We start from the raw sequence: 26379 nt of genomic DNA, 5'->3' as shown, positions 1-26379 counted from the left end.
AATTTCAAAACTGACATCATGATTTATTTTTTAAATAAAAATGGCTTTCAAACTGTACAGCTTTCAGAACTGTGGACCTTTACAAAGAACTAAATTCCTCCTTTTTATTTTGAGTATATAGGCTTCCCTTCTTTATAGGCACATTATAGGCTACTTCTGTCATGGTAGCCTACATTTCTTTGAAAACATTTTGACACATGAACATTTTGCTTTATTGTTGACTTCTGTCTTGCAATAAGGTACTTCAGTTTCTATTCATTCTTCAGTTTCTTCTTCGCTTCTTCATTTCCTTTAATTCTCACTAAGCCTAAATACAAAACAATTGAACAAAATCCGCTCTTTTGAACAACAAGCCCCATGAACCTTTGCGCATCCATGTGACTCCAGACTTCCGGCTGGCTCTATGTTGTTGTTGGCTGTCGCGACTCGCGAGTGTCGGTTGCCAGGGTGAGGATGGATCACACCTCTTTAACACAGAGATAAACTCACATTGTATCTCTTTTAAACACATCTGCCATATCTACACACACAGGCAACGACTAACAGGGAGGAGTGCCATCACAACGGGTGAGTTTACGGAGCAGAACTGTGCGGAAGATCAGGCTAATGAGCAAAACATGTAACGTTACAGTCATCCCACAAGAATCAAATGAAAACACATTTCAGATTAATAATGGTGAATGATAATGAATAATTCAAAGCTAATGGCTCTTTATACGTCTTTATTTTGCAATACTAATAAATAACCTTTAGGTTTGACATATTATGCTGGTTATGTTTAAAAGCATTCACGGAACACTCGTAAAACCATGTTTCTACTTACATTTTATGTTTATAGTTTGATTTTCTGTCCCCCAATGTTAATTCACACGTGTTTAGCTTATTGAGTGACCTTGAAGAGCATTTTAACTCCATGTGTCCTGTAGATCCCGTAATACCTCTTAAACCAGATTACTGGCAGAGATCTGGTTTGTGAATCTGTAACTAACCGTTACTCTGTTTCACATACAGAACACCATTCATGTTTGGTCTCATGTATTTGGGCATATTTATAATGTATTAACATTTTAAGATCTATCTAATGATGTTACATTACAGTTATTTTTGGAAAGACCTGAATGATGTTATATAATCGGCCTGATGAATTTATTTCATTTAAATGTTCTTTAGCCAGACTCTAAAGTCCACTATATATAGTGTCGCCCTGCACCGGTCAAAAGCATTAGAGTGAATCTCATTGCGTTTTTTTAAGTACATATTTACATTACATTAAAGGGTTAGTTCACCCAAAAATTTAAATTCTGTCTTTAATTACTCACCCTCATGTCATTCCAAACCCGTAAGACCTTCATTCATCTTCGGAACACAAATTAAGTTATTTTTGATGAAATCGGAGAGATCTCTGACCCCTCCATAGACAGCAATTTAATTACCACTTTCAAGGCCCTGAAAGGTAGTAAAGACATCATTAAAATAGTCCATGTTATTGAAGTGGTTCAACCTTAATTTTATGACGCGACGAGAATACATTTTGTGCGCAAAAACAAACAAAAATAATGCCTTTATTCATGCTGTTGACGTAGTACATACAGGGTAGCGTTTCCGAGTTACGCTAGAGCTATGCCAGAACGCCGGCTTACCATTGGCTGAAGCTGTTCACCACGACACATGCGTGTGATGCTGACGCAGGAGCTGGCCAATGTAAACTGCGTAGGAGACTGACACAGATGAGAAAAAAATTGTTGAATAAAGTCGTTATTTATTTTTTGCCGGACAAATAGTGTTCTTGTAGTTTCATAAAATTAAGGTTGAACCACTGTAGTCACTAGGGGTGGGAATCTTAAGGCACTTAACGATTCGATCCGATTCCGATTCTGGGAGTAACAATCTGATTCCCGAAACGATTCTTAACATACTTTTTTGGTAACTAATTATCCTGCTGTGCAAATACATGAACTTTACATTTTAACCACAATTGGAGCTAATATGCTTTTTTTTATAGTTAGAATATCTGTTTGACAGTATTGCCATATTAAAAATTACAGGGAGTGCAGAATTATTAGGCACGTTGATTTTCTGATCATTTTTTTTTCCAGGCACTGCATTTTCCAAAGCTGCAACCTACCTAGAGTCTCCAGAAGTGCAAGGTGTCAGGATCTCAGAGACTTCAGTTAGGTAAAGAATCCTAAAAAATGACCCCCACTAGATAAGAATCACAAGCTGAAGTGTTGTAAAATACATGAAGAAGGTTTTTTTATAGGCTTTATGGACAGATAGGTTGAGAGTGACTCTTGAAGGACCAGCACCACATCCTCTAGTACCACTGTTTGAAGAATTCATCTTCCAGAATCTGGCAGTACGTTTTGGGAGTTCATTTTAGTCCATCCTGAAGTCCGTTTTGCAGAGATGGACTAAAACTGAACTCCCAAAACGTACTGCCAGATTCTGGAAGATGAATTCTTCAAACAGTGGTACTAGAGGATGTGGTGCTGGTCCTTCAAGAGTCACTCTCAACCTATCTGTCCATAAAGCCTATAAAAAAACCTTCTTAATGTATTTTACAACACTTCAGCTTGTGATTCTTATCTAGTGGGGGTCATTTTTTAGGATTCTTTACCTAACTGAAGTCTCTGAGATCCTGACACCTTGCACTTCTGGAGACTCTAGGTAGGTTGCAGCTTTGGAAAATGGTGGCGCTGGAAACTAAGGGGTTCCTGATGGTTTCACCCTTAATTCTTCACCTTAATTCTTAATTCTTTTGCAGTTAACAGGTGTCTTTTCTCCGCCACATGTTTTTGTCTGACCCTGCTGACCCAACGAGCATTTCACTGTCCAATGGTCATGCCTTAACTGCAATGTCTAGTATTGCATTAGTATTGCATCCTTCTCATGGGCATTTAATACTTTTTGACTTTTCAGTCTGAGTTAAATCTCTTTTTTGGCTCAATTTATCTGTAAAAGAAAACATGCCTAATAATTCTGCACACCTGAATATAAGGTGATTTTCATTTCCAGCCTTCATGAACAATTCTATATCACTTATACATTATTAAATACTAAATCAATAGTAGTTATTAGGATTACTGTGGTTTGGAAATGGTCAAATGTGCCTGGAAAAAAAATATGATCAGAAAATCAACGTGCCTAATAATTCTGCACTCCCTGTATTATGAAGATTTATTTCAATACTTTTATTTTATTAACAAAGTTATAGCCTATTCAAGATGAACAAGCTCTAATGAAACCTAGTAAGCCATACAATTGCAAAGAACAATCATTAAGAATAAACAGTTCTCAATTTACAACTAAGTGTGACAATTTTTCAGTTTCTTTAAAACATTTAAAAAAATGTCTTTAAAGCAAAAAAAAGTTTACTTTGGTTAGAGCCACAAAAAAATCTTAAAAACATAGGAATGCAGAAGAAAAAAATGCAGAAGAAAAAAAAAACTTTAGCGCTCACTGAGAAGCCAAATTCAGTGTGTGTCACATTCAGTCACATGAGAGAACTTGCTGAGCTGCAACAGTCATGTTAGAGACATTCAACGAATCACTCACTAAAACAAAAGTCTTTGTTCAGAATTTTCCATTCGTTTGAAACATTGTGCAGTAGTTCAGCAATATTCGATAAGTCATTCCAGAAATTATGCCACGGATATGGGTAGGTTTATGTATATCCCGGCCACCACATCGGAGACATTGGAGTGTTATTAAGCATTAATGGCAAGGAAAGCGCCTTATAGCCTACTTGAGCACCACTTCGTTATTTTGGCTCAGAATTTCGTTTGTTGGAAATATGAACTTAATTTAGAAATGCTTTTGAAATTAAAAACTTTGCATTTAATAAGCAAAATACATTTTTGAAATGGGGAGGCAGCCGTAGCGAGCGCAGACACAGAGCAGCCAGAGAAACGGAGGAGTGACTGCTGTAAGGCGTTTGAGCAAAACTGCGGAAAAACTGCATAAAACGTGCGGGTGTTGAACCATCTCACCGGGAAAAGTGTCCCCTCAGGTGCGATGCCCCTGAGCAGGTCGTAGTTTGTCCATTTTATCTTAAACGAAGCCAATTCACCAGCATACGAACGTTCGCCTATCAACAGATTTTTCACGCACGCACAGTGGTGAAGTGGCCGTTTGATGAACACAGAATCGATTCTGAATTTTTGAGGATCATTGGATAACGAATCGTGATGAATCGATGCATCAACCTTTTCTCCCACCCCTAGTAGTCACATGGACTATTTTAACGATGTCTTTACTACCTTTGTGGGCCTTGAAAGTGTTATTTAAAATGCTTTCTATGGAGGGGTCAGAGAGCTCTCCGATTCATTCAGACCCATTGCCACGTGTATAAAATCAAGAACCATGCTATGCAGTCTGCATTTATAAACATTTCTGGAAAAAAATGGGTTTGTTCTGAAGACCTCAGTAAATTTAAGTGTGGTATTGTGTTAGGATGCCTCCTTTGCAATAAGTCAGTTCGTAATTTTTTTTATTATCCCTGCTAGATATTCCACTTTTATTTCACCATTTTTATTTGAAAGCGGAAGCATTTCGGAACAGCAGCAATTTGAAGCGGAAGAGCGCTTTAAGTCACAAAGCGGGGCCCGGAGTGTTGAGGTGCATGGTGCATAAAAGTCACCAACGCTCTTCTGATTTAATAGCTGAAGTGTTCCAAACTTCCACTGGCATTAATATCAGCATACAAACTGTGCAGAGCTTCATGGAATGGGTTTCCATGGCCGAGCAGCTGCATGCAAGCCTCACATCACAAAGTACAATTCCAAGCATCAGATGGAGTGGTGTAAAGCACACCGCCACTGGACTCTGGAGCAGTGGAAATATGTTCTGTGGAGTGACGAATCACACTTCTCTGTTGGCAGTCTGATGGGTGACTCTGGGTTTGGTGGATGCCAGAAGAATGTTATCTGCCTTACCTATAATAGTATGGGGCTGTTTTTCAGGGGTTGGGCTTGGCCCCTTACTTCTAGTGATAGGAAATCGTAATGCTACAATGCTATACTTCCAACTTTGTGGGAACATTGTGGGGAAGGCCATTTTCTATTCTAGCAATACTGTGCCCAAGTGCACAAAGCAAGGTCAATAAAAACATGAGCCCCGTTTCCACCGAAATTACCCGGAACAATTTGTACCAGGAACTTTTTTTACAGGACCTTTTCTCTCTAGACCTGCTACTGTCTGCGTTTTCACTGCGGTCTAAAGTACCGTGAAGATTAGGCAAATTAGTCTGGTGATGTAGGACTGCGCGCACCTGCTCCTCCCAGTCAGCGACGGACAGTAATCATTTTTGTGCGACACTGTCTGCAACTATATAACAAGTATGGAGGAGATTCAAGCAGCGCTCCTTTTGCTAGTTATGTATTGGTTTACTAAAGAGGTCATTAACAAAACGGCGGAAAAGACACACTGATACTAAAGCATATTCTTAAAGCTAGATTTAAACTAAGACGTCGTATGTTATTATCAGCTATTACGGACATTGACCGTTAGATGGCTGAGACGAACGCGTGCCATCGGACAGAAAGAGCAAGACTGATATTTACTGAACGCAGAACGAACCTTGCAAAATACTTTTAAAAATGCCGGTTGAAATAAAATGCTGCATGAACTCAACCAATCAGCATGTTCAGCGACCATGTCCCACCCCCGAAAGTTCCTGAACTTTGAAAAAGTAGTACCTCGGGCTGTACTACCTTCAGAGGGGGAAATATTTACCCGGAACTTCATTTAGACCCTGGTTCCTGCAGTCGAAATGCACCAAGTACCACCCCAAAGTTCCTAGTTCCTGGGGAAAGTTCCTGCGGTGGAAATGCGGCTATGGTTGGATGAGTTTGGTGTGGAAGAAATTAACTGGCCCGCACAGAGCCCTGACCTTATCCCCATCAAACACCTTTGGGTTGAACTGAAACAGAGATTGTCAGTGCCTGGCCATATACAATTTTCGGTTTATGTAGCCTACTATAAACTATTTGATTTGCCTGTCACTGTCATTTTTCTATGAAGAAAACATGAGAGTATGCATGCATATTAATTAATAAAAATGTGGCTTGCATTAGGACAATATAGGCTATCTATGTCTGTATCTGTGGCCGAGAAACCACGCTGTAAAATGGGCTGATGGCGCAATGTGGCTGTGTGCATTGTCCTATTTGCCAAGTTCAAGGGTCCATAAAGACAAGTTCATTGATACATCTAATATCATGGCCTTATGTGCTCTTTAACGGATCCTCTGTGGCGGCCGTGAAACCACACTGTGAAATGGGCTGGTAAAAAGTGCTCAAATTTCGGATTCCATAGTTTGTCTAGTACAAGGATGAATTCAGCTTCATTTGTTTGAAGGCTGAGACTCCCCTTTATATTTAAAGCCCTTTATGTTTATGGCTCTGCTCGCAATCAGGGGCTGGAAATTTCTGAAATTTCCTAAAGTTTCCAAAAAATTCCTGGAAAGTTTCCAAAAAATTCCTGGAAAGCCCTGCGCAATAAGCGCTGTAAAAATTGAATGAAGAAAATAAGCATTTCTCTGTCACCTGTAATTAAGGATGCTTTAAATCCGACAATAATGACGTTTTTTTTATCTTGTGAAATATGAAATATGAATACATTTTAGGCTACTGTTCCAATACTTTTATATGGGACAATATAAATATACTGCCCTAAGAAATCCACATTTTTATTATTTTTCACTGTACCAATGTTTTTTATGAGCCTTTAAACTTGGCATATGCCAATGCACACTGAGCCTATTTTGTGGCACGGTTTCACGGCCGTCACAGGGTTAAATTCGTCAAAGTGGACATAAGGCCTTGTAATATGTTGCATGGTATCAGCCTTTTTATGGACCCTCGGACTTGGCAAATAGAAAAATGCACTCAACCGTGTCATCAGCCCATTTCAGGGTGCAGTTTCTCGGCCGTCACAGAAAATGCTTTAAAGTGGACATAAGGCTGTGATATTAGAGGTATACTGGCCTAACGAAAGCCAAATTAAAAGCAAATTGATTTTTATTAATTCATGCGCATACATACTCTTGTTTTTGTAATAGGGGAATGGCAGAAAAGTAAATATGTAGTATACTGTACATAAAACTGAAATTGTAACGCGTGAGCATGCAAAAAAAAAAAAAAAAATCCTGTGAGATCTAAATAAAAGTCCCTGTTTAGAATAATGAATAATGATACGGTACAGAGAGTTTGGGAGGAAAAAAATATATAAATAAATATACATAGAAAAGCAAAAATACGAAAATAAATAATTATTTCTACATTTATTTTCTTATTTATGTATACATTTATTTTTTTCCATATTTATTTATTTATTTATTTATTCTTTTATTTATTTCCACATTTATTAATTTCTACATTTATTTATTTTTACATTTATTTATTTCTACATTTATGTATTTCTACATTTATTTCTTCCTACATTTATTCGTGCGTAGGGTAATGATGAGGGCGTGGTTTATCTCAGACATAGCAATCAAGCTCAGAGTAGGCGAGGGCGAAGGGTTGAGGCCACAGTGACACCCTGTGGTCGACATACAACAAGTAAAGCTTACTGATGTTCATACTGTCTGTGACTTCGATAGGTATATGGTCAAAATCTTAAAGGGTTAGTTCACCCAAAAATGAAAATTCTGTCATTAATTACTCACCCTCATGTCGTTCGACACCCGTAAGACCTCCGTTCATCTTCGGAACACAAATGAAGATATTTTTGTTGAAAGCTGATGGCTGAGAAAGGCTTCAGATAGGCCTCCATTGGCATTCAGTACATTTACACCCACAAGACCCATAAAAGGCACTTAAAACGTCGTTACAAAGTCCATCTCACCACAGTGGCTCTACAATAATTTTACGATGCGACGACAATAGATTTTGTGTGCAAAAAAAAATTTTGTGCCGCTCATGACTGGGATCTCAGAGGCTCTGCTCAGAATGCTGCTTCATCACTGCGTGCAGTGCCGCGCAAGTTCTGAGGAGGGCACTGTCAAATTATTTGTGAATAACTACATTAGGCATATTGCTTGATTTATAGGTTTTATGTCTTTGTGTTCAGTTCAGTCTAGAATGTTTCAGTGGTAAGCGAGTCCCCGGCTTAAGACGTGTGATTAATAATAAGACCACACTAAGAAAACCCCATTATATTCAGTGATGCTGTGACTGTCCACACGTGAAGTGACACGACAACAAAATTTTCTATTGTAACCAACGCCTCGTTCTATTTTGGATCTTTGAAATAGCCTATGTGTTGTAGTTTGTCACGTGTTGTGCATGTACAAATAGGAAATATGAATGTGAAGTGAATAAGTGGTCTCGTTCCAAATGCATTGATCAATAAGCTTGTGTCGACTCACTGTAGCCTATATATGTGCAGCTTCCTTTCTGTGTGTTCTGACCGCTATGGAAAGTATAAGAGCTTCCATTTCAGAGTCCCTGTCTGTTGAAGATGTTGTTCATGTTTGTTAGCCCAGGACATTACAAATCCAGACCAGACGATGTTCTACGGCCATGTCCGGAATAAAGAGTAGCCTATCCATGTCATACAGTAAGATTTAAGATTTTGACCATATACCTATCGAAGTCACAGACAGTATGAACGTAAGTAAGCTATACTTGTTGTATGTCGACCACAGGGTGTCACTGTGGCCTCAACCCTTCGCCCTCGCCTACTCTGAGCTCGATTGCTATGTCTGAGGTAAACCACGCCCGGCCTCATCATACCCTACACACGAATAAATGTAGAAATAAATAAATGTAGAAATACATAAAAGTAGAAATAAATAAATGTAAAAATAAATAAATGTAGAAATAAATAAATGTGGAAATAAATAAAAGAATATATAAATAAATATGGAAACAAATAAATGTATACATTAATAAGGAAATAAATGTATAAATAATTATTTATTTTCTTTTTTTGCTTTTCTATGTATATTTATTTGTTTATTTTTCTTTTTTACATATATTTGTATATTTATTTATGTATTTATTTCTTTTTAATAATGGCAGGTTTGGAATTCCATACATCAATCTCATGTTTGCAGTAAGCGGGCAGCTTTGTCTCTTGTGGAGTTCTCGATTATTGCTCATTACACACGCACAAAAAAAAACAAACATGCAGGAACCTTGGAGAGATGTTTGCTCAGCCTGCAAATCCCATTGGCGGCTATCTGATGGTTGGAGAGCACCTCTAGTCTCAAAAGCGTGACCATGATGCAAGATTCTATTGCGATCTCACAACATGTGTAATCTGTAGCCTGGCTGACACATTTGCCCCATAATACTGCAGTCCAATTTAAAAAAAATCATGCTAACAGAAAATGTAAATTTACAGGAGCAATGATTGAAGAAATTGATGTAATTTTGCAATAACCTCTTTATCAGGTATGTGTTCAGTTGCTGTAGTGTTCTGTCCCATGCAGCAATAATGCAGGAACACATGAGATGGCATTTCTCAAATAACCAGTTGAAGGCCAAAATACAACACTGAGAAGGTTCACTGCGCTCAAAGACAAGTTTTATTTGTAAATGTTTGATTGGAGTATAGTATCTCCTTTTAGAGATCTCATTAAATTGGAAATGGACATTGATAGTTGATGTCCTTTGGTTTGACATGCTGTACTCTTACTCTACATTTTAAAATATTTTAGACAGCATTTTACAAATGTTCTATAACTATTCATGCAGCTTTCATATTAACTAAGAAACTACATGGAATATTTAATAAAAGGCAAATGATGAAAACCTAAAATATGTCATCATCAGTTACAGGACCTAAGATACAGTCAAACCAAAATGTATTCAGACACCTTCAACATTTTCTCACATTATCACAGTTTATTCACTATAGTTTAGAAAACAGTAATAAAATATGACAAGAACACAGAGTCAACTGTGTCAGAACAAATTAATATTGATAATGTCAGATAACTTTGATAGAAAGGTATGTAATGGATTTCAATCAGCCAATCAGCTGTCAGCTGTATACACTTTGCTTTATACATTCATATCAATTTTAAAGTTGTCATGAAATCAAAATTTACTCGATTTATTTTCATTCATCTTGTTGCTATTGTGAAATTTTTATTTTTTATACATTGTTTTCCTCTTTGGAATCAAAATGTCATAACTTGTTTGATAGCCATATCTACATGGTATTAAAATCGGTCGGAACTTCAGTTTTATGCAGACTATGTTGAAATGTTTAAAAAACTTCCATGGATGCGTTATGCGTCAAGTACTAATAATAAACAAACTATATACAAACTGCACATACATCAGTAATAGTTCTTCAAATTAATTTGCTATCAGTAATTTCTTGAAGCATAGATTAATATTAATAAATTTGATGGATGCAACATGATGCATGGCTTTTACTCAATAGACACAGTAAATCTTCTATTTTCTGTATTTGTTTTCAGTGCCAACAGTGGGATGGAGTGGCGTTCACTGCTTTACTTCTCTTAAGCTCATCTATAGGACAGGTATGATCAGGTGATCTGTGAGAAGAGACCGTCAGTACTGTTTCTCTGGGTGAAGGTGAAGATGAACCGTTACACAACATTCAAACAGCTGGGCGATGGGACCTACGGCAGTGTTCTGATGGGGAAAAGCAATGAGTCTGGAGAGCTAGTGGCCATTAAGAGGTGCGTCAAACAATTAAACAATAAATGTCCAAAACTTCAACTAATGTCCAAAGCATCTGTTTTTCTTCCCAGCCTATTAGTCACTTTGACTTTGTATGAAGACACCTTCTAAAGAAATGGACAGTTTAGGCAGCATAACATCTGATGATTATAGAGCAAATTCAAGTGAAGTTTAGAATGCTTGTCAGTTGAAAAAATTGTGCAATCTTAAATTAAAGAAAAGGACATGAATTAAATACAAATATGAATTAATTACTATTTTAAACTGTTCCATCAGCCACCAAAACATACGCATGGTTGTGGGATATCATAGGCAATGAAAGAAGCATCTATATTGCCTTATGTTGCATCTTGTTAAGACAAGATGTTATGCAATTGCAAGCATTCGATTTGGACATGTCTTAATGCTTTCCTGTGAAGGCAGCATTGATCAGGTTTCAGACACATGCAGATCTGATTCTCTTCTGCTTCTCAAAGGCAGTTTTAGCTAAGTATGTAGCATTTGAGGTCAACATGAAATCAGAATTAACCACATTTACTTTCCTAAAACACGTTTATTAGTGCACACCATTCCAAATAAAATTATAATCTTTCATCAAAATGTAATAGCTTGCTCTGCCAGTAAACCGTCTTTACATTTTGACTTACACTCCAGTGCCCTCTCTTCTACATCCAGTTAATTCCTGAAGTATATATTCAAGTCCTGTTTAACATTTTTTTTTTCTCTATCTGATTATAAAAGGAAATATTAACTTTAAGAGTATACTGGATGCCATTTAGTCTTGCACCTATTCTGAAGAGAGATGGATGGATTGCCTTTCAGACAGTGAAGACGTTTAATCTGTTTAGTAGTAAGAACCATATCTATGGTTTATTGTAATTAAAGTGTTAATCAGCCTCTTGAGTTTGTATGTTTCAGCCTTAAGCTCATTTTAGCATTCCTCAAAGTCTTGACATTAGAAAAATCGGACACACAAACAAACCAAAATTGCATCTGCACAGACTTTCCAGTATGTTACTATGTTAATATTTTCTCTTTTAGTAAGTGTCATAAACCCACCTCACCCAGACTTTCCTATGGGAAAAGTTCAGGTTCACCAAACACATGCATCTGCTCATTGAATGGGGGCTGCATGGTGATGTGAATTATAAATGCCCCTTAGGTGTAGTAACTGTGCAGGAACAGGCGGTCACTATGCAAATTGATACCTGGGTGACAGTGAAAGCGGTGAAAGTGGCCAAGCCCGCCTCAGTATCAACACCACTCTCTCTTACATAATTCCAAGTGGACTTTGAGGCTCAGATCTCATTCAGTCCTGTATATCAGCTGCTGGTGAGGTGTTATTATAATGATAATAAGAGTTCTAGACTTCTTTAGTTTCTTTAGCTGGTCAGTATAGAAACAAAGTTCAAAGTAGATTTTAAAAGTTCAATGCAAGAACTAAAATACAGTAAAAATCTATTTTAAAATAATTAATAATTTTCACTAAAGGAACACAAAGAAGAGTGGCATTACATTATATGCACCAGTATAACTACATTATAATAAACACTAAACAGCAATAACTACATAACTATTTTTTACTACACATGCACATCAATATATAAAAAAGACATGAAGACTTATGTGAGTATTTCTTATGATGACACTGATAAATTGTTGAGCTGGAGTTTAGAAACGATTCTGAGACTAAAAAAGTGATTCTATGTAATCATGAACACACCTGATGAAATCACTTGTAAAGGTATATTAGCATTGTTCTATTAATAACGGGGTGGTTAATTCTGAGGGTTGACAAACCGTTTGTTGGCAATGAAACTATGGAGATGAGATCAGTCATTGTGTTTCTCACAGAATGAAGAGGAAGTTCTACTCTTGGGAAGAGTGCATGAATCTGAGAGAGGTCAAGGTACGAATTCAGAGAACACAAATTCAGGAATAATTCATCCAACAACAATAAAATTTAATCAGATGTTTAGAATTTACACTGTGCCCTAACTAGACAATGCGACAAGCTATTTGTCCACACCAGATGTGACAAGGCTACTAGACATCACAAAATTGGTCACAAATCACAGCCAATCAGAAGAGACTGTGGGCGGGCTTTACAAGTGCTCTCACACTAATAAATAATCAAATTTATACAGACAAATTCAATCGGAGATATATTAAAATATTTCCTGGCTCTTCCATTATAATGGCAATGAATGGCAGCCCAAAACTGCAGTGCTTCAGAAGGGCTTTCCCCAGGAGGCTTTTATTATGGATGGATACATTTTTTTTGGGCTTCAAATTTTGGGCTGCCATTCACTGCCATTATAATGGAAGAGCCAAGAATTTTTTTAATATAACTTCGATTGTATTTGTCTGAAAGAAGAATGTCATAAACACCTAGGATGGCTTGAGGGTGAGTAAATCATGGGGTAATTTTAATTTTTGGGTGAACTATCCCTTTAACAGTAAAATTCAAACTAAAATTAAATCTTAAAAAATAAAGAATTTCCAAGGCACTCGAATGGTGTAGAAAAAAACTCACACCCTGACAAAGGCTTGTAAGCCGCAACGCGTAGGTGTACTTGTCACCTGTTTTAAAAGAATAAGCCATGATGAATTAAAGGTTTTTTTACTTTTTCTACACCATTCAAGTGCCTTGGAAATACTTTATTTTTTGAGTTGAACCATCCCTTACATCCAAAGAGCAATATAAGGAATTCACACCCCATGCAGCACTTCTTTTGCATTCTCTGGTTTTTTTTTTATTTAATCTTTTTAAGATTATACAAAGCACATAATCATTGTTATTAGACACAGTTTTTTTTTTTTTCTCAGCTGTGACATCGCAGAAATCGAAACCATTCCAAAAATAAAATACCTTGTCGCAAGGCCTGTATCGCTGATGTGCTGGTTAGGACACTGTTAAAATGTTAAATCTGGATGTTCATAGTGTTTCTGCTGGTTTTCTTCATGTTTTTGTTTCAGTCACTGAAGAAACTGAATCATGCTAATGTGGTGAAGTTAAAAGAGGTGATACGAGAGAACGATCACTTGTACTTTGTCTTTGAATACATGAAAGAAAACCTCTACCAGCTCATGAAAGACAGGTATGAAGAGATTCCATATTCCATCTACCATTTCCAGCTAATAAGTGCCCATGATGCCTTTGATATACAAATGAAGTCAAACTTAACCTTGGTCACAATGATTTGAAATGGTCATTGTGGTTGATGAACAGCTGTGCTGATTCTTTATCTCCAGAACCAAATTGTTCCCAGAGTCAGTCATCAGGAATATAAGCTTTCAGATATTGCAGGGACTATCATTTATTCATAAGCATGGTAGGTCACAGGGTCTTCATATTCATGTCCAACAAACCAGAACAACTGAGTCTGAGTCCAGTATAAGATAGACCTACTACAGACTGAATCTTTGGACTGTTTCTGCTAAAGACTCAGTTGTTCTTGACTGTATCTCTGTGGTGACAGGATGTGTGAGTATCTCAGCTGCTGCCAAAATGTAAAACTAAATCCTGTAAAATCTGAAATGCCCATGACTTCCCATCAGACACATTGTATTATAAGCAGCAGAAGGGGTCATATCATGTTTATTAAAATATGTTTATTTTATGTTGGTGCCTTATGATTGGCTAATCTCTTGCCATGTGAAATGGTTAACAGCACTTACTCGCAAGATGTGAGTTCAGCAGATTTGTGTTGAGTTCAGCATAGTTTTCCCTCAATAGTATCCCTCAATAACATTTACAGTTGTTGCTGAAATGTGCCTTCAAACTAAGATAAAACCAAACTGGATCTTATTAAACATTAATTTTAGCTACTCCTTTATAAAGGCTAATTCACACTGGACTGACAGATGCTGACCAACGGCAACGCACCCTTTCGTCCAGTTTTGTTGGATCAGTGTCTTTTGCCATTGGTCGGCTGTTTTCGCCGACTGAACATATTCCATATGTTTTTGGTCAGTGTCTGTTGCAGTGCGAATTAGCTTTAATGTTGATATTGATCAGAAGGATATGATAAGCAGCAGTTGCTTCTCACTGCCAGAAACAGCCGTTTGACAGATTTTACCACTTTTTACACATTGTTAGTCCCTAGAACTTTTAGTGTTCTTCTAGTTCTTCCAACATTTATCCTGCTCATTACTTTACCTTGAATTGACTAATTGAATTTCTGAACTTTAAAAAGGTGTTGATGCTAATGTTTCAAGTTGCTGGGAAGCCGCTTTCTAGCTTAGTTTCAATACATACTGTTTTTTGTACTGTGGAGGACATTTTGAGTTCTGCAAGATGCAGTCTGTTTTCATAGTACAACGACCTCTTAAAATTGACCTCTTTTCCATGATATGATCTCTTCGAAGAAGCTAATACGTCTTCAGTGGTAGCTTTCTCTGCTTATACTATTTTCCCAAGAGCTGTAACCAAACAGAAAACCATTGAGTCTCACACGTCTTGTGGATGAAATACTGTCCTCTCTTATCCTCTGCCTCTGTTTCTTTTTTTCTTTTCTCCTCTGTCTTTTTTGTGTGTGAAATTCTCTGACATCAGGGAAAATAAGATGTTTACTGAGAATGAAATAAGGAACATCATGTTTCAAGTTATCTCTGGTTTGGCATTTGTGCACAAACATGGTAAGATTTCCTCTTTCTATACACTTTCATTTGTTCTTCTCTAATGCTTTAAGGAGCTTTATAACACCCTTATGAGCTCTAATTAGTCCTTCTATTTAGTACATTTTTAAATTTGGGATGTTTCTTTAAATTATTATTATTTTACACCCACTGTCAGGGTGGGAAATTAACCTGTTCACCGACCAGACACAGAGGCTTTTTAATCATTTTTAATCATCACCTTAAGATTGGATATATCTTAAAGATATGAACAATATTTTTGAAAAATCTGTTTAAAATCTTGTACACATTGCCACAAGATGAACACTTCGGTCATGTCAGTGGCTTAATTAAAGCAGTTCCCGTTCCAATGGGAACTCGCACTGTGCCCTAGGATGCTAATAGGGAATGTCTCCGGCATGACCAAGCTTACATTCGTAATACGAGACATTTTATATGGAGCAGGTCATCTTTTTAACAAAACAGGTGTCTAACAGGTTGATAGCCACAGTGTCTGGCAGGTAAGTAAAAATACCAGCCACTGCCAAAAAAATAAGTGGATTTGACTGGTAATAGGTGTTAATTTTCCACAATGTACACAATCCAAGTTTAATGTGGTATTTGTTACTTAAAATTTTTAAAAAGCTTTAATGGTGTTATATAGGCTCCATATCTCTGTATTTGGGTGCAAACAATACAGATAAAGACGCTTTCTAATCTGCATGTTGACATTTACTATCTCTTTGGCATGAACCTGTAGGATTTTTTCACCGGGATATGAAACCAGAGAATTTGCTATGTATGGGTCCAGAACTGGTGAAAATTGCAGACTTCGGACTGGCTCGAGAGATCCGCTCTAGGCCTCCTTACACAGACTACGTTTCAACACGATGGTAAGTGTATATACAATAGTTTAATAGGACATCACATTAGCCCCTTTCACACAGCAATACCGGTAAATTACCGTAAAATTGCCAAAATGACTTTACTGGTAAATACACAATAAGCGCTTTGGTTTCACTATCTGTTTAATTTGACAACATCTTTTTGACGTCCGAGTGACAGGCATAACGGATGATCAAACAGAACGCGTGTTTGCTCTTAAAAACACGACACTTGCATAATAGTATCCAACTGCAGAGCTGCAACGCTGGTGCATGGAAAAGAAGGCTGGGTCTCGAGCGCGACATGTTGAAAAAGTGGCGCAACGGTCAAAGATGATCATTTAGTACTGAAAACGCACCTCTTCCATGAGCACTTAACCTCATCTTAAAAAAAAAAAAAACCTTTTCCTTCTATTTTCCTCTACTCCCTCCCTACCCTAGCGTATGATGCTTTGTGTAATAACTTAGTACTTCAGGCACTTTTTGTGTTTCGTTGCCTCTTCATGACGGATCGCTTCTTGTACTCCGAAGTTGTAAGTTCCCTTTGGATAAAAGTGTCTGCTAAATGCGTAAATGTAAATATTTAAATAGAACTATTAAAAACCTTACTGTAAACAGCGCGGAGTAATCACGTCATCTTCATAAGTCTTTATGATTGGCCCAAAGCAGACGTTCTGATTCCATACGTGAATATACCAGTAATCTTCATTCCGTGTTCAAACAACACACATTACCGGTAATTTACTGGTAATTTTCCAAATTCCCTTACTGGTAAATTGCCGGAACAAATTTACCGGTATTTTTGAAAAGGTCCTGTTCACACATGATTTATTACTGGTAATTTACCAGTAATTTACCAGTAAAGACTATTTGTGTGAAAGGGGCTATTTTCACTATTTAGGAGAGCTGAGGATTGGATGTGGACAACAAATGTGCGATTTTACAACCTGAAAAATGCACAACAACATAAACCAAAGCTAAACTAAGTTAATTTTGTGTATTGAGTACACATGTATTGTGTATGAAGACATGGCCATAATGTTACTGGAGGGCTAAGAGCAATTGTGTAATTTTAAAATACAAATATGCCTATTCTTTTAGTGAAAGCAATATATGTGCATTTTATCTGGTGCTAATTCTTCTGACTGTCAGGTATAGTATGTGTTTCTAGCAAAAGTCAAAGTGGGATAAAAATTATATGAAATGAGTTAAATCCTTTTTTACTATAGATCAGCTAATAAGTCAAGGACAGTCGTGATACTTGAGTAAGATATTTTATGTTTGTAAATAATTTGTTATGAATGATACCTGCTAATGACAGTGATGGCATCTGCAATTCACTTTCAACCAACAACAACCTAGAGATAAAAGAGAGAGCTTAAAAGTTCTATCAAAATTCCTCAAAGTATAACTGAGCATGTGCGACTGCAGCAGATTCCCCTACTGGCTGAACATTTCAAAGCTCTCTCTTATGTGTTTGTGTTCAGGTATCGAGCTCCAGAGGTGCTGTTGAGGTCACCAGTGTATAGTTCACCCATAGACATCTGGGCAGTAGGCTGCATCATGGCTGAACTCTACACGCTACGACCTCTGTTTCCTGGCAACAGTGAGGTGGATGAGATCTTCAAGATCTGCCAGGTCCTTGGTACAGTAAAGAAGGTATGATCATGTGAAGATGTACCAACTTTATCAGGGAATTTGGAGCAGTCACAGCAGCTTAAGGTGTCGTCACACTAGCAGACTTGATTTTGAGGACGGTGATTTGTCAGTCTTTCTGTGTGAAGAAAAAGCTAATTGTGACCCCGTCTGTGAAACCCCGGCTAAAGTCGCATAATCTAATTAGGAGATATAGAGCGTCAAAGTAGTCATAGCCATAAAAATGACCAAAACAGGCAATTTGTGTTTATTGCTGTAAATGATAGATTATACCAAGGGCTTTGAGATGCAGTACTCAATTTTTCATTTATAATATTATAAATACTGAAATTAATGATTTTATTGACGCTACGTTTTATTATTTTGCACCAAAAAATACCGGACGTGGGCCCTCTTAAATATTGATTTAATGTTTACTTTCGACGCAGAAACAACTGCTGATTCTTATATCATTCGGTTCAGAAACGTATTTTTTACAATTACAAAGTGCAAACAGACCATAATATCAATCCGCACGACCAAGGATCAGATCAGTGTCGGGAAAGGCAAGAAAACGGCGACTTAAGCCGGGTTCCGATTTCTGTGTGGATTTCTTTGTGCCATCACCGACATTTCAGGAACAGTTTATTTGTTTCCTAACTCCACCTTCTGCCTATACATCTATCTTATTTTAAAGACATTTAATGGCTGCTAAGTGTCTAAATAGTTTGGTTTTTGGATGCCGAGGCGCTGAGTTTATGAATTCGCTCTCTGACAGGGCGGCCGAGGCAAGTGAAGTGCAAGGAACAGAACAGCTGATAGTTTAATTAATAATGATTAATATAGGCCTACTGTTTTTTGTAGGCTAAATAAAGAACCCGTATTATATATTAATATAAAAAAGTTGCGTGTGTCCTTCGGAAGCAAAGCTCTTGTGTCTGATGTTTTGGTTTCGGTTTGTAAACCTATACGAATAGAACATGTATGAATGAGAACATAAAGTGCAGGACGTGCTTTATGTAGGCTAAAAGAGTTATTAAGCACAATGAGCCATGAAAAAATCCTAATGAATCATAATATAATCGAATTGTGAGACAAGTGAAGATTCACAGTTATGACTAACTATGTGCAGAAAGTTTGAGACTGACCTGTTAACTTGTTAGGGCATTAGACCTAGTCCTGGATTTACTCCAAATGTTACACAGTGAGATTTTCTATGGATGTTTTATATATTAATGGATATATATAGGCCTATTAATGACATATTCTACTGAGATTTCATTTTACTAATAAAGTTATAGCCTACAAATCATTAGAGGGAACTGACTTGGTAAATCAAGCTCTTGTGGTGCCCCCATTCGTTTCAATGTTTCACGCTTTTTGGACATGCACATCATAATAAATAGACTTGTTTTACAAAACTAAGAATTTTCCCATAAATGTGTCCTATATCACTGAAAATGGGAGAATCTTAGCTTTAATGTGGTATATGGCACATTATCAGAATAATAATGGTTAAAATGTTTTACAATTTCAAAAATAAGCTTGATTTTAAAATTGGAATTTCTCAAAATCATGATTTTCTGAGGCCGAAATTCAGCTAACTTTTGACATGATCTTACTCAGTCAATATTAAAGATATCAAGGTTATATCTACACAGAATGTTCTTTACATTATGTAGGATGATTTTATGTATAAAACAGCGAATGACAAAAAAATGACTTTAGCTGGGTTTTCACAGACAGGGTCACAATTGGTCACGATCATGAGTCAGCCCCAGTGACTGAATGATAATTTCAAGCAAGTTTGGTTGGGCCATTAATTCAGAGTTAAGTCCTCTGATTCTCCAACGACTATATAAATGAGTCTTATAACTGAAAATTGTCTGGAAAAATTTGCTTGTGTGGCATAAGATTTTGGGCCTGTAGAGACTGACCTCCAGGCATCTTTCATATGTGAAGTTGAGCTAAATGCGACTTTAATAGTCAAGTCAAGTCACCTTTATTTATGTAGCATTTTTACGATACAAATTGTTTCAAAGCAGCTTTACAGTGATAACAGATGCAACAAAGTGCACATTCTATTATCATTTTTAAAAAGAGGCTGAAAACGTATCTCTTCTCCCAGGTGTTTTAATTAATTTTTTTAGAATTGTTTTATTGTCTGCTATTTTGTTTTATTCTGTTTGTCTATTTAAATTTATCTTACTCTGTTCAGCACTTTGGTCAGCTTCGCTGTGTTTAAATGTGCTTTATAAATAACATTTATTTACTTACAAAGTTTGTTTTGGCTGTACAGCAGCTCTAGAAGAAAATTGTCCAGCTTATGTAAGTTCAGTGTTGATTAATTTCCATTGTAAAAATCATTAGTTATAAATTTACTGTAGTTCATTTATCTATACAGCAGCTCTAGAGAAAACGGTGACGCCATCGTCCAGCTTCGTTCAGTTGGTGTCAATGCAGGCAGATCAGTAATATTGCTGAATATTAAAGGGTTAGTTCACCCAAAAATGAAAATTCTGTAATTAATTACTCACCCTCATGTTGTTCGACACCCGTAAGCCCTCTGTTCATATTCGGAACACAAATGAAGATATTTTTGTTGAAAGCTGATGGCTGAGAAAGGCTTCAGATAGGCCTCCATTGGCATTCAGTACATTTACACTCCCAAGACCCATAAAAGGCACTTAAAACGTCGTTACAAAGTCCATCTCACCACAGTGGCTCTACAATAATTTTACGATGCGACGACAATAGTTTTGTGCGCAAAAAAAAATCAAAATAACACCTTTATCCAACTTGTTCTTGTCTTCCGTGTGTGCCTCCACGACGCATTCGCGAGAATATGACGTAGCGCCGGGGTTCGGGAATCCATGAAATGCACACTTGCTCCCATTTTGAGCACTACGCGGAGACCTAAAGCACGATCAATGTAGAATTCAACAGCTTAGATACGCATGTCTTCCTCTGCTTGTAAACAAATCGCTTCTGGGTCATGTGTCCGAATGCAGGAGATGCGCCTATTCTCACGCATGCGTCGTGGAGGCACACACGGAAGACAAGAACAAGTTGGATAATGGTGTTATTTTTTTTTTTTTTTGCGCACAAAAACTATTGTCGTCGCATCGTAAAATTATTGTAGAGTCACTGTGGTGAGATGGACTTTGTAACGACGTTTTAAGTGCCTTTTATGGGTCTTGGGAGTGTAAATGTACTGGAGGCCTATCTGAAGCCTTTCTCAGCCATCAGCTTTCAACAAAAATATCTTCATTTGTGTTCCGAATATGAACATAGGTCTTACGGGTGTCGAACGACATGAGGGTGAGTAAATAATGACAGAATTTTCATTTTTGGGTGAACTAACCCTTTAAGTGTCCCTAACTAAGCAAGCCAGAGCTAAATTGTTGAATTATTGTCTGTGATCATTTTATGATAGTAAATAGTAAATTTTATAAAGTAAACATTGATTATTTTCCCTTGCAGTCAGACTGGCCAGAGGGTTATCAGCTAGCTGCTGCCATGAACTTCCGATTCCCCCAGTGTGTTCCTACACCACTGAAAACACTGATCCCCAACGCCACCAATGAGGCTTTAGACCTCATGAGAGATTTCCTCCATTGGGACCCAAAAAAAAGACCCTCTGCTGCAAAGGTAAATGTGTATGTGTTCATGTAGACTCTAGGACTTTTGGGATTGTAGTTATGTATGCTATCTGAAAAAAGTTGCAGTCAACCACTATTAATGGTGTAGAAATATTACATGCTTATCTACTTATAATAGTATAATGCTTCTTTCCACAGCAAGCATTTCACATTGTTTGCATATAAAATGGCAATTCAAATTTGTTACCTAGCTACAGAGCCGGCCCCCCCATAAGCGAATTAAGCGGCTAAAGGCTGATTTATACTTCTGCGTCGGACCTACGCCGTATCCTCTACGGCGCAAGTTACGTGTTGGTTTTCATTTATACTTCTGCGTTGTTGTCTGTGCAATTCCATATGCAGACTGCTAGTTGGCAGTGTCCACGGGCATGTTGATGGTAACCCACAGTATCAAGGCAAAAGCCCGAAGAAGAAGCAGTCGGAGTATCAGCAGCCGTCATGGCGGCAGATATCGGCTTTTCTTGCGGCTTGAGTTGTTGTATGTAATACAAATTAAGCATCTCTAGTTGATTAGTAGAGTTACATAAGAGGCGATCTGGCGCTGGAATGCGTTTTTGAAATCATGCAGAGTGCTCGTGGCGCTGTTTTAAGTATCGGTAGCTCGTGCAGACAAGCGGTTCAATCGATTGCTATTGCGGAGACTTTATTAATTCCGTTGAAATCACAAAACGAAATGCACCCATTGTGATGTGTCCCTGTTCTTGATATACAATCACTGATTAACATCTTTGGTTTTAATGAGAAAATAAATAAACTATACACAGCGGATCTATGTTTTTATTCACTAACATAAAGAATCTCTGCATTACAAAATATTGTTATATAGCAGATATAAGGATGAAACTATCATCCCATTTCTGGACACACACACTTCTATCGATTTTTTTTATTTATTTATTTATTGACCTGAGGGAGGGGTTCTGGCAGACCAATCACAGCGCTTGCGGTCCGCGTAGAATTGACGGGTTGTTACATTTTTGGAGTGGTGCGCGTCACCCTACGTTGTAGGGTACGCGCGCATCACACAGCCTACGGCGTACACTCGACACAGAAGTATAAATTGGCCTTTAGCGTCACCACTAGGGGGCCCCCAAATAAGCGTCACCACTAGGGGGCCCCAGAGAGCACATTAAATGACAGCTTGATTTTTTACAGCGCTCAATCTATCAGTTGCAGTTCTGTCGTCTCCATCCCAATACTGTACAACTCAACGTATGTAAAAGACTTTCAAACAGCGCCAGATTACTGGACTTTATCTTTTGCGTCTGATTGCGCTAATACTGTCAAATACACACAAGGTTTATATAAACACAGTTGGTTACATTTACATTTATTAATTTAGCAGATGCTTTTATTCAAAGCGACTTACAACTGAGGAATACAGGAAGCGATCCGTCACAAAGAGGTGCCTGAGACACAAAGTTTTGGACATTGCTTAGAGTAGCATTAGCTAGAATAGGGAGGGAATACAGGAAAAAATTAGTTTTTTTTTTTTTTTTAGATGAGATGTGTTATGAACCACCCAGCCAAATTTGAATCATCATAAAATCCGCCAAGCAAATAAAATAGCTCATCAAAATCTTGAAAAAATAAGCAGCATTCTCTGCTCTCAAACGGTGGGGGCGTGTTCGCTGTCTGCGCCAAAACCATGCCCACTCGCGGGAAAGCTGCCGTAAGTACACAAGACAACACTCACGTACAGCTCACGACGACACTAGATGTCGGCAGGACAGGAGGATGAAGGCCAGGGCGGGAGATAGTCGGTTCGGCCCCATTCTGCAGCGGATTATCAGTGAATCCCAGTTGTCTCCGATGAAAGTTTGTAAAACTATCCGTTGTAAAGTCACTGCAGTCAGCTCTCCATCAAGGTAGCTCTTCACAAAATGAATCCTCCTCTTTTTGATATCATCGTTTTTGTTTTGTAAGCTGTTTTGTAAATTGTAGGCTGTAGTAACTAATGCTACTGACAGTAACTCGAGATAGAGCAGGTGAACTGATGCGACTGTGCTCTACATATGACAGTGTTAGGGTAGGAGCCAGGCTCAGTGGCTCCAGTGTGTCATCAACAGTTATGATAGTGTTGGGGAAGGGGCCATATGCTCAGTGGCTCCAGGGCGTCATCGAGTCACCGTTTTAGCCCCGCCCAAAAAATCCTGAACACAGCAAACTGTTTAATGGTCTTAACTTCACAATTCAGTGCTACACAGTTCACAGTCTTTGTAACATGTTTCAGAAATATATTTAGAAACAAATCTCAGAATTGCCTTTACAGGGACTTTAAGTGCTCACGGAAGAGATGAGTTTTCAGCTGTCTTTTGAATGTTTGTGTGATTCAGTGATTCTGCATTCTGGATGGAGGTGGAGAGATTGTTCCACCTGCAAGAACCAGTGGATGAAAATGTTCTGGATAGGGATTTCATGCCTCTCTGTGGTGGTTCCACGAGCCATCTCTCCTTTGCCGAGTGAAGGCTTCTGGTGGGGATGTAGACTTGTAGGAGTGAGTCGAAGTATGCGGGTGCTGAGCTTGTGGTGGATCTGTAAGCAAGCGTCAACGCCTTGAACTTAATGCGGGCAGCGAGTGGTAGCCAGTGCAGCGAGATGAAGAGAGGTGTGACATGGGCCCTTTTGGGCTCGTTGAAAACAAGACGCGCCACTGCGTTCGGAATCATTTGAAGCATATTGATTGCACACGATGGAAGTCCAGCCAGAATTGCATTGCAGTAGTCAAGCCTAGAAATGACCGGGGCCTGGATGAGAAGCTGTGTTGCATGCTCCGTTAGGAATGGTCGGATCTTCCTGATGTTGTGCAGTGCAAACCTGCATGACCAAGCTGTCTTTGAAATGTGATCTTTGAAGGACAGCTGGTCATCAAAGGTTACTCCAATTTTTCTGACCGACCTTGAAGGAGTAATTAGGGATGAACCTATTATCTGGTTGAAATGAAACGTAGAGCTGTGTCATCAGCATAGCAATGGTGTGAGAAGCCATGTGCCTGTGTGATGGGTCCCAGTGATGTAGTAGTGTAAATGGAGAAGAGGAAAGCTCCAAGCACTGAGCCCTGAGGAACCCCGTGGTCAGTTGATGTTCTTTGGATACCTCCCCTCTCCAGGCAACCTTGAAAGACCTACCTGTGAGATAGGATTCAAACCAGTGCAGCGGAATCCCTGTGATGCCCAGTGATGAGAGGGTGGAAAGAAAAATCTGATGATTCACAGTGTCAAAGGCAGCAGATATATCGAGGAGGACGAGGACTGATGATTTGGAATCAGCTTTCACAATCCACAGGGCTTCAGTGACCAACAGTAATGCAGTCTCTGTTGAGTGGCCCCTTTTGAAACCTGATTGGTTGACATCCAGCTGGTTATACTGTGAGAGGAAAGATACATGTCTAAAGTGAAAGTAATCAGTTGAGAGAAAATCAGATGCGTGTCTGTATGTAGATGCATGCAGGTCTTAAAGTGACCTTGTCCTTAAAGGGATTGTTCACCCACAAAAATGAAAATTCTGTCATTATTTACTTACTCTCATGTTTTTCCAAACCTGTATTAATTTCTTTATTTTGCTGAAAAAGATATTTTGAAGAATGTGGTTAACCAAACAGTTGCTGGTCCCCATTGACTTCCATAGTAGTTAAAAATATACTGTGGAAGTCCCTGGGGACCAGCAACTATTTGGTTACTGACATTCTTCAAAATAACTTATGTTCAACAGAAAAAAAAAAATTAATTGAAGTTTAAAACAACTTGAGAGTGAGTAAATTATAGATTTTTTGGTGAACTATCCCTTTAATGTTAATAAATGTATTATCTTGTTACAGGTCCGATCTGATCTGTTTATTTTATGTCATTTTTTAAGTATTTAATTTAATATTGTTCGTTTTGTACATTTAGATGTATTTTTTTGTATAAGATACTGTTTATCTTAAAGGGTACATAACACAGTTTCTGACAATCTCATGTTAATCTTGAGTAGTATTGTATCCTTCATATCTCCGAAGAGTCTTTACTTTTATCATATTTATAAAAGTACCGATTCTTTCCGAAAACAGCCAAACTCGTGGAGGCGTGCAGTGGGCGGAGCAAAAGAGTCTCACACACACACACAGCAAAACAAAACGTCTACCGCTTCGACACATGATCAGGACCAAACAAACACAGTTGCACAACTCCATTGCTGCTTCGGAAAAACATACTGCATCCACTGTTTCTTAACACTGGGTTATTTGGGAAGCCGAACAAGGTTATCTTTCCCTCACAACCAAAAACACACTTTTTAGCTTGATAATTCAACCCTTTAACAGTGTAAATAAGTCAGAATGCAGAATTAAGTTATTTGTAGTTGATTGTTCTGCACTTTTACATGTTTATCCAAAAGAAAATCAAGTGGTGAACTTGTTTACAGTAAATGCATAGTCCGCTGGTTTATTGAGCTACTTTTCAGTACGTTACATAAAGTATGCCACTTAGTACTTTAAGACTTTGAATATTAAATAAATGAACCACTCTTATGGGTTTGCTACTGTTACAATTAAAAACCATATAAGGTTAAATCATGCCAGGCAGACATTGATATGATATAAGCAACACAGCTACAACTAATAAAATTGATAATGGGTGTGTTAGATTTATAGTGTGCGAATAATCAAGCATTGACAGTAGTCAATCATATTGGTGGCACTGAAGGGGCCCCCAAATAAAATTCTGCTTAGGGCCCCATAAAGGATTGGGCCGGCCTGCCTAGCTATGGTGGTAAACAGATGTCACTAGTATTAAAGTATCTAAACAGTAATAACATCTCAGATAGGTTTGGTTCACCAAACCAAATTGTGAAATAACATAAACAGTCTTGAAACGATTATTTTTTCAATTTACTTCATTTTAGACATTAACAAACATCATTTTTGAATCTTCTTAT

General features: G+C 37.9%; 1 protein-coding gene across 14 annotated transcripts in view; it reads left to right on the top strand.

Annotated features, from left to right (window-relative positions):
• Positions 1 to 385: 385 nt before the first annotated feature.
• mak (male germ cell-associated kinase) overlaps positions 386 to 26379 on the top strand; it is a 44317-nt gene continuing 18323 nt past the window's right edge. For 2 of the 14 annotated variants that reach the window (XM_079806910.1, XM_079806905.1), the window contains exons 1-9: positions 386 to 447; positions 533 to 567; positions 10439 to 10663; positions 12519 to 12573; positions 13644 to 13765; positions 15223 to 15305; positions 16045 to 16177; positions 17656 to 17827; positions 21287 to 21454. In XM_079806910.1, the coding sequence (XP_079663036.1) occupies positions 10563 to 10663; positions 12519 to 12573; positions 13644 to 13765; positions 15223 to 15305; positions 16045 to 16177; positions 17656 to 17827; positions 21287 to 21454 (834 nt within the window). In that variant the 5' untranslated portion in view covers positions 386 to 447; positions 533 to 567; positions 10439 to 10562. Of the gene's footprint in view, positions 568 to 10438; positions 10664 to 12518; positions 12574 to 13643; positions 13766 to 13919; positions 14000 to 15222; positions 15306 to 16044; positions 16178 to 17655; positions 17828 to 21286; positions 21455 to 26379 lie in introns of all 14 variants that reach the window. The other 12 variants (XM_079806898.1, XM_079806909.1, XM_079806908.1 and 9 more) reach the window with 8 other exon arrangements.

The sequence above is a fragment of the Gobio gobio genome (genome assembly GCF_949357685.1).
Source record: "Gobio gobio genome assembly, chromosome: 23".
In the NCBI taxonomy this organism is placed as follows: domain Eukaryota; kingdom Metazoa; phylum Chordata; class Actinopteri; order Cypriniformes; family Gobionidae; genus Gobio; species Gobio gobio.
This window is presented reverse-complemented; position numbering and strand designations above follow the sequence as displayed.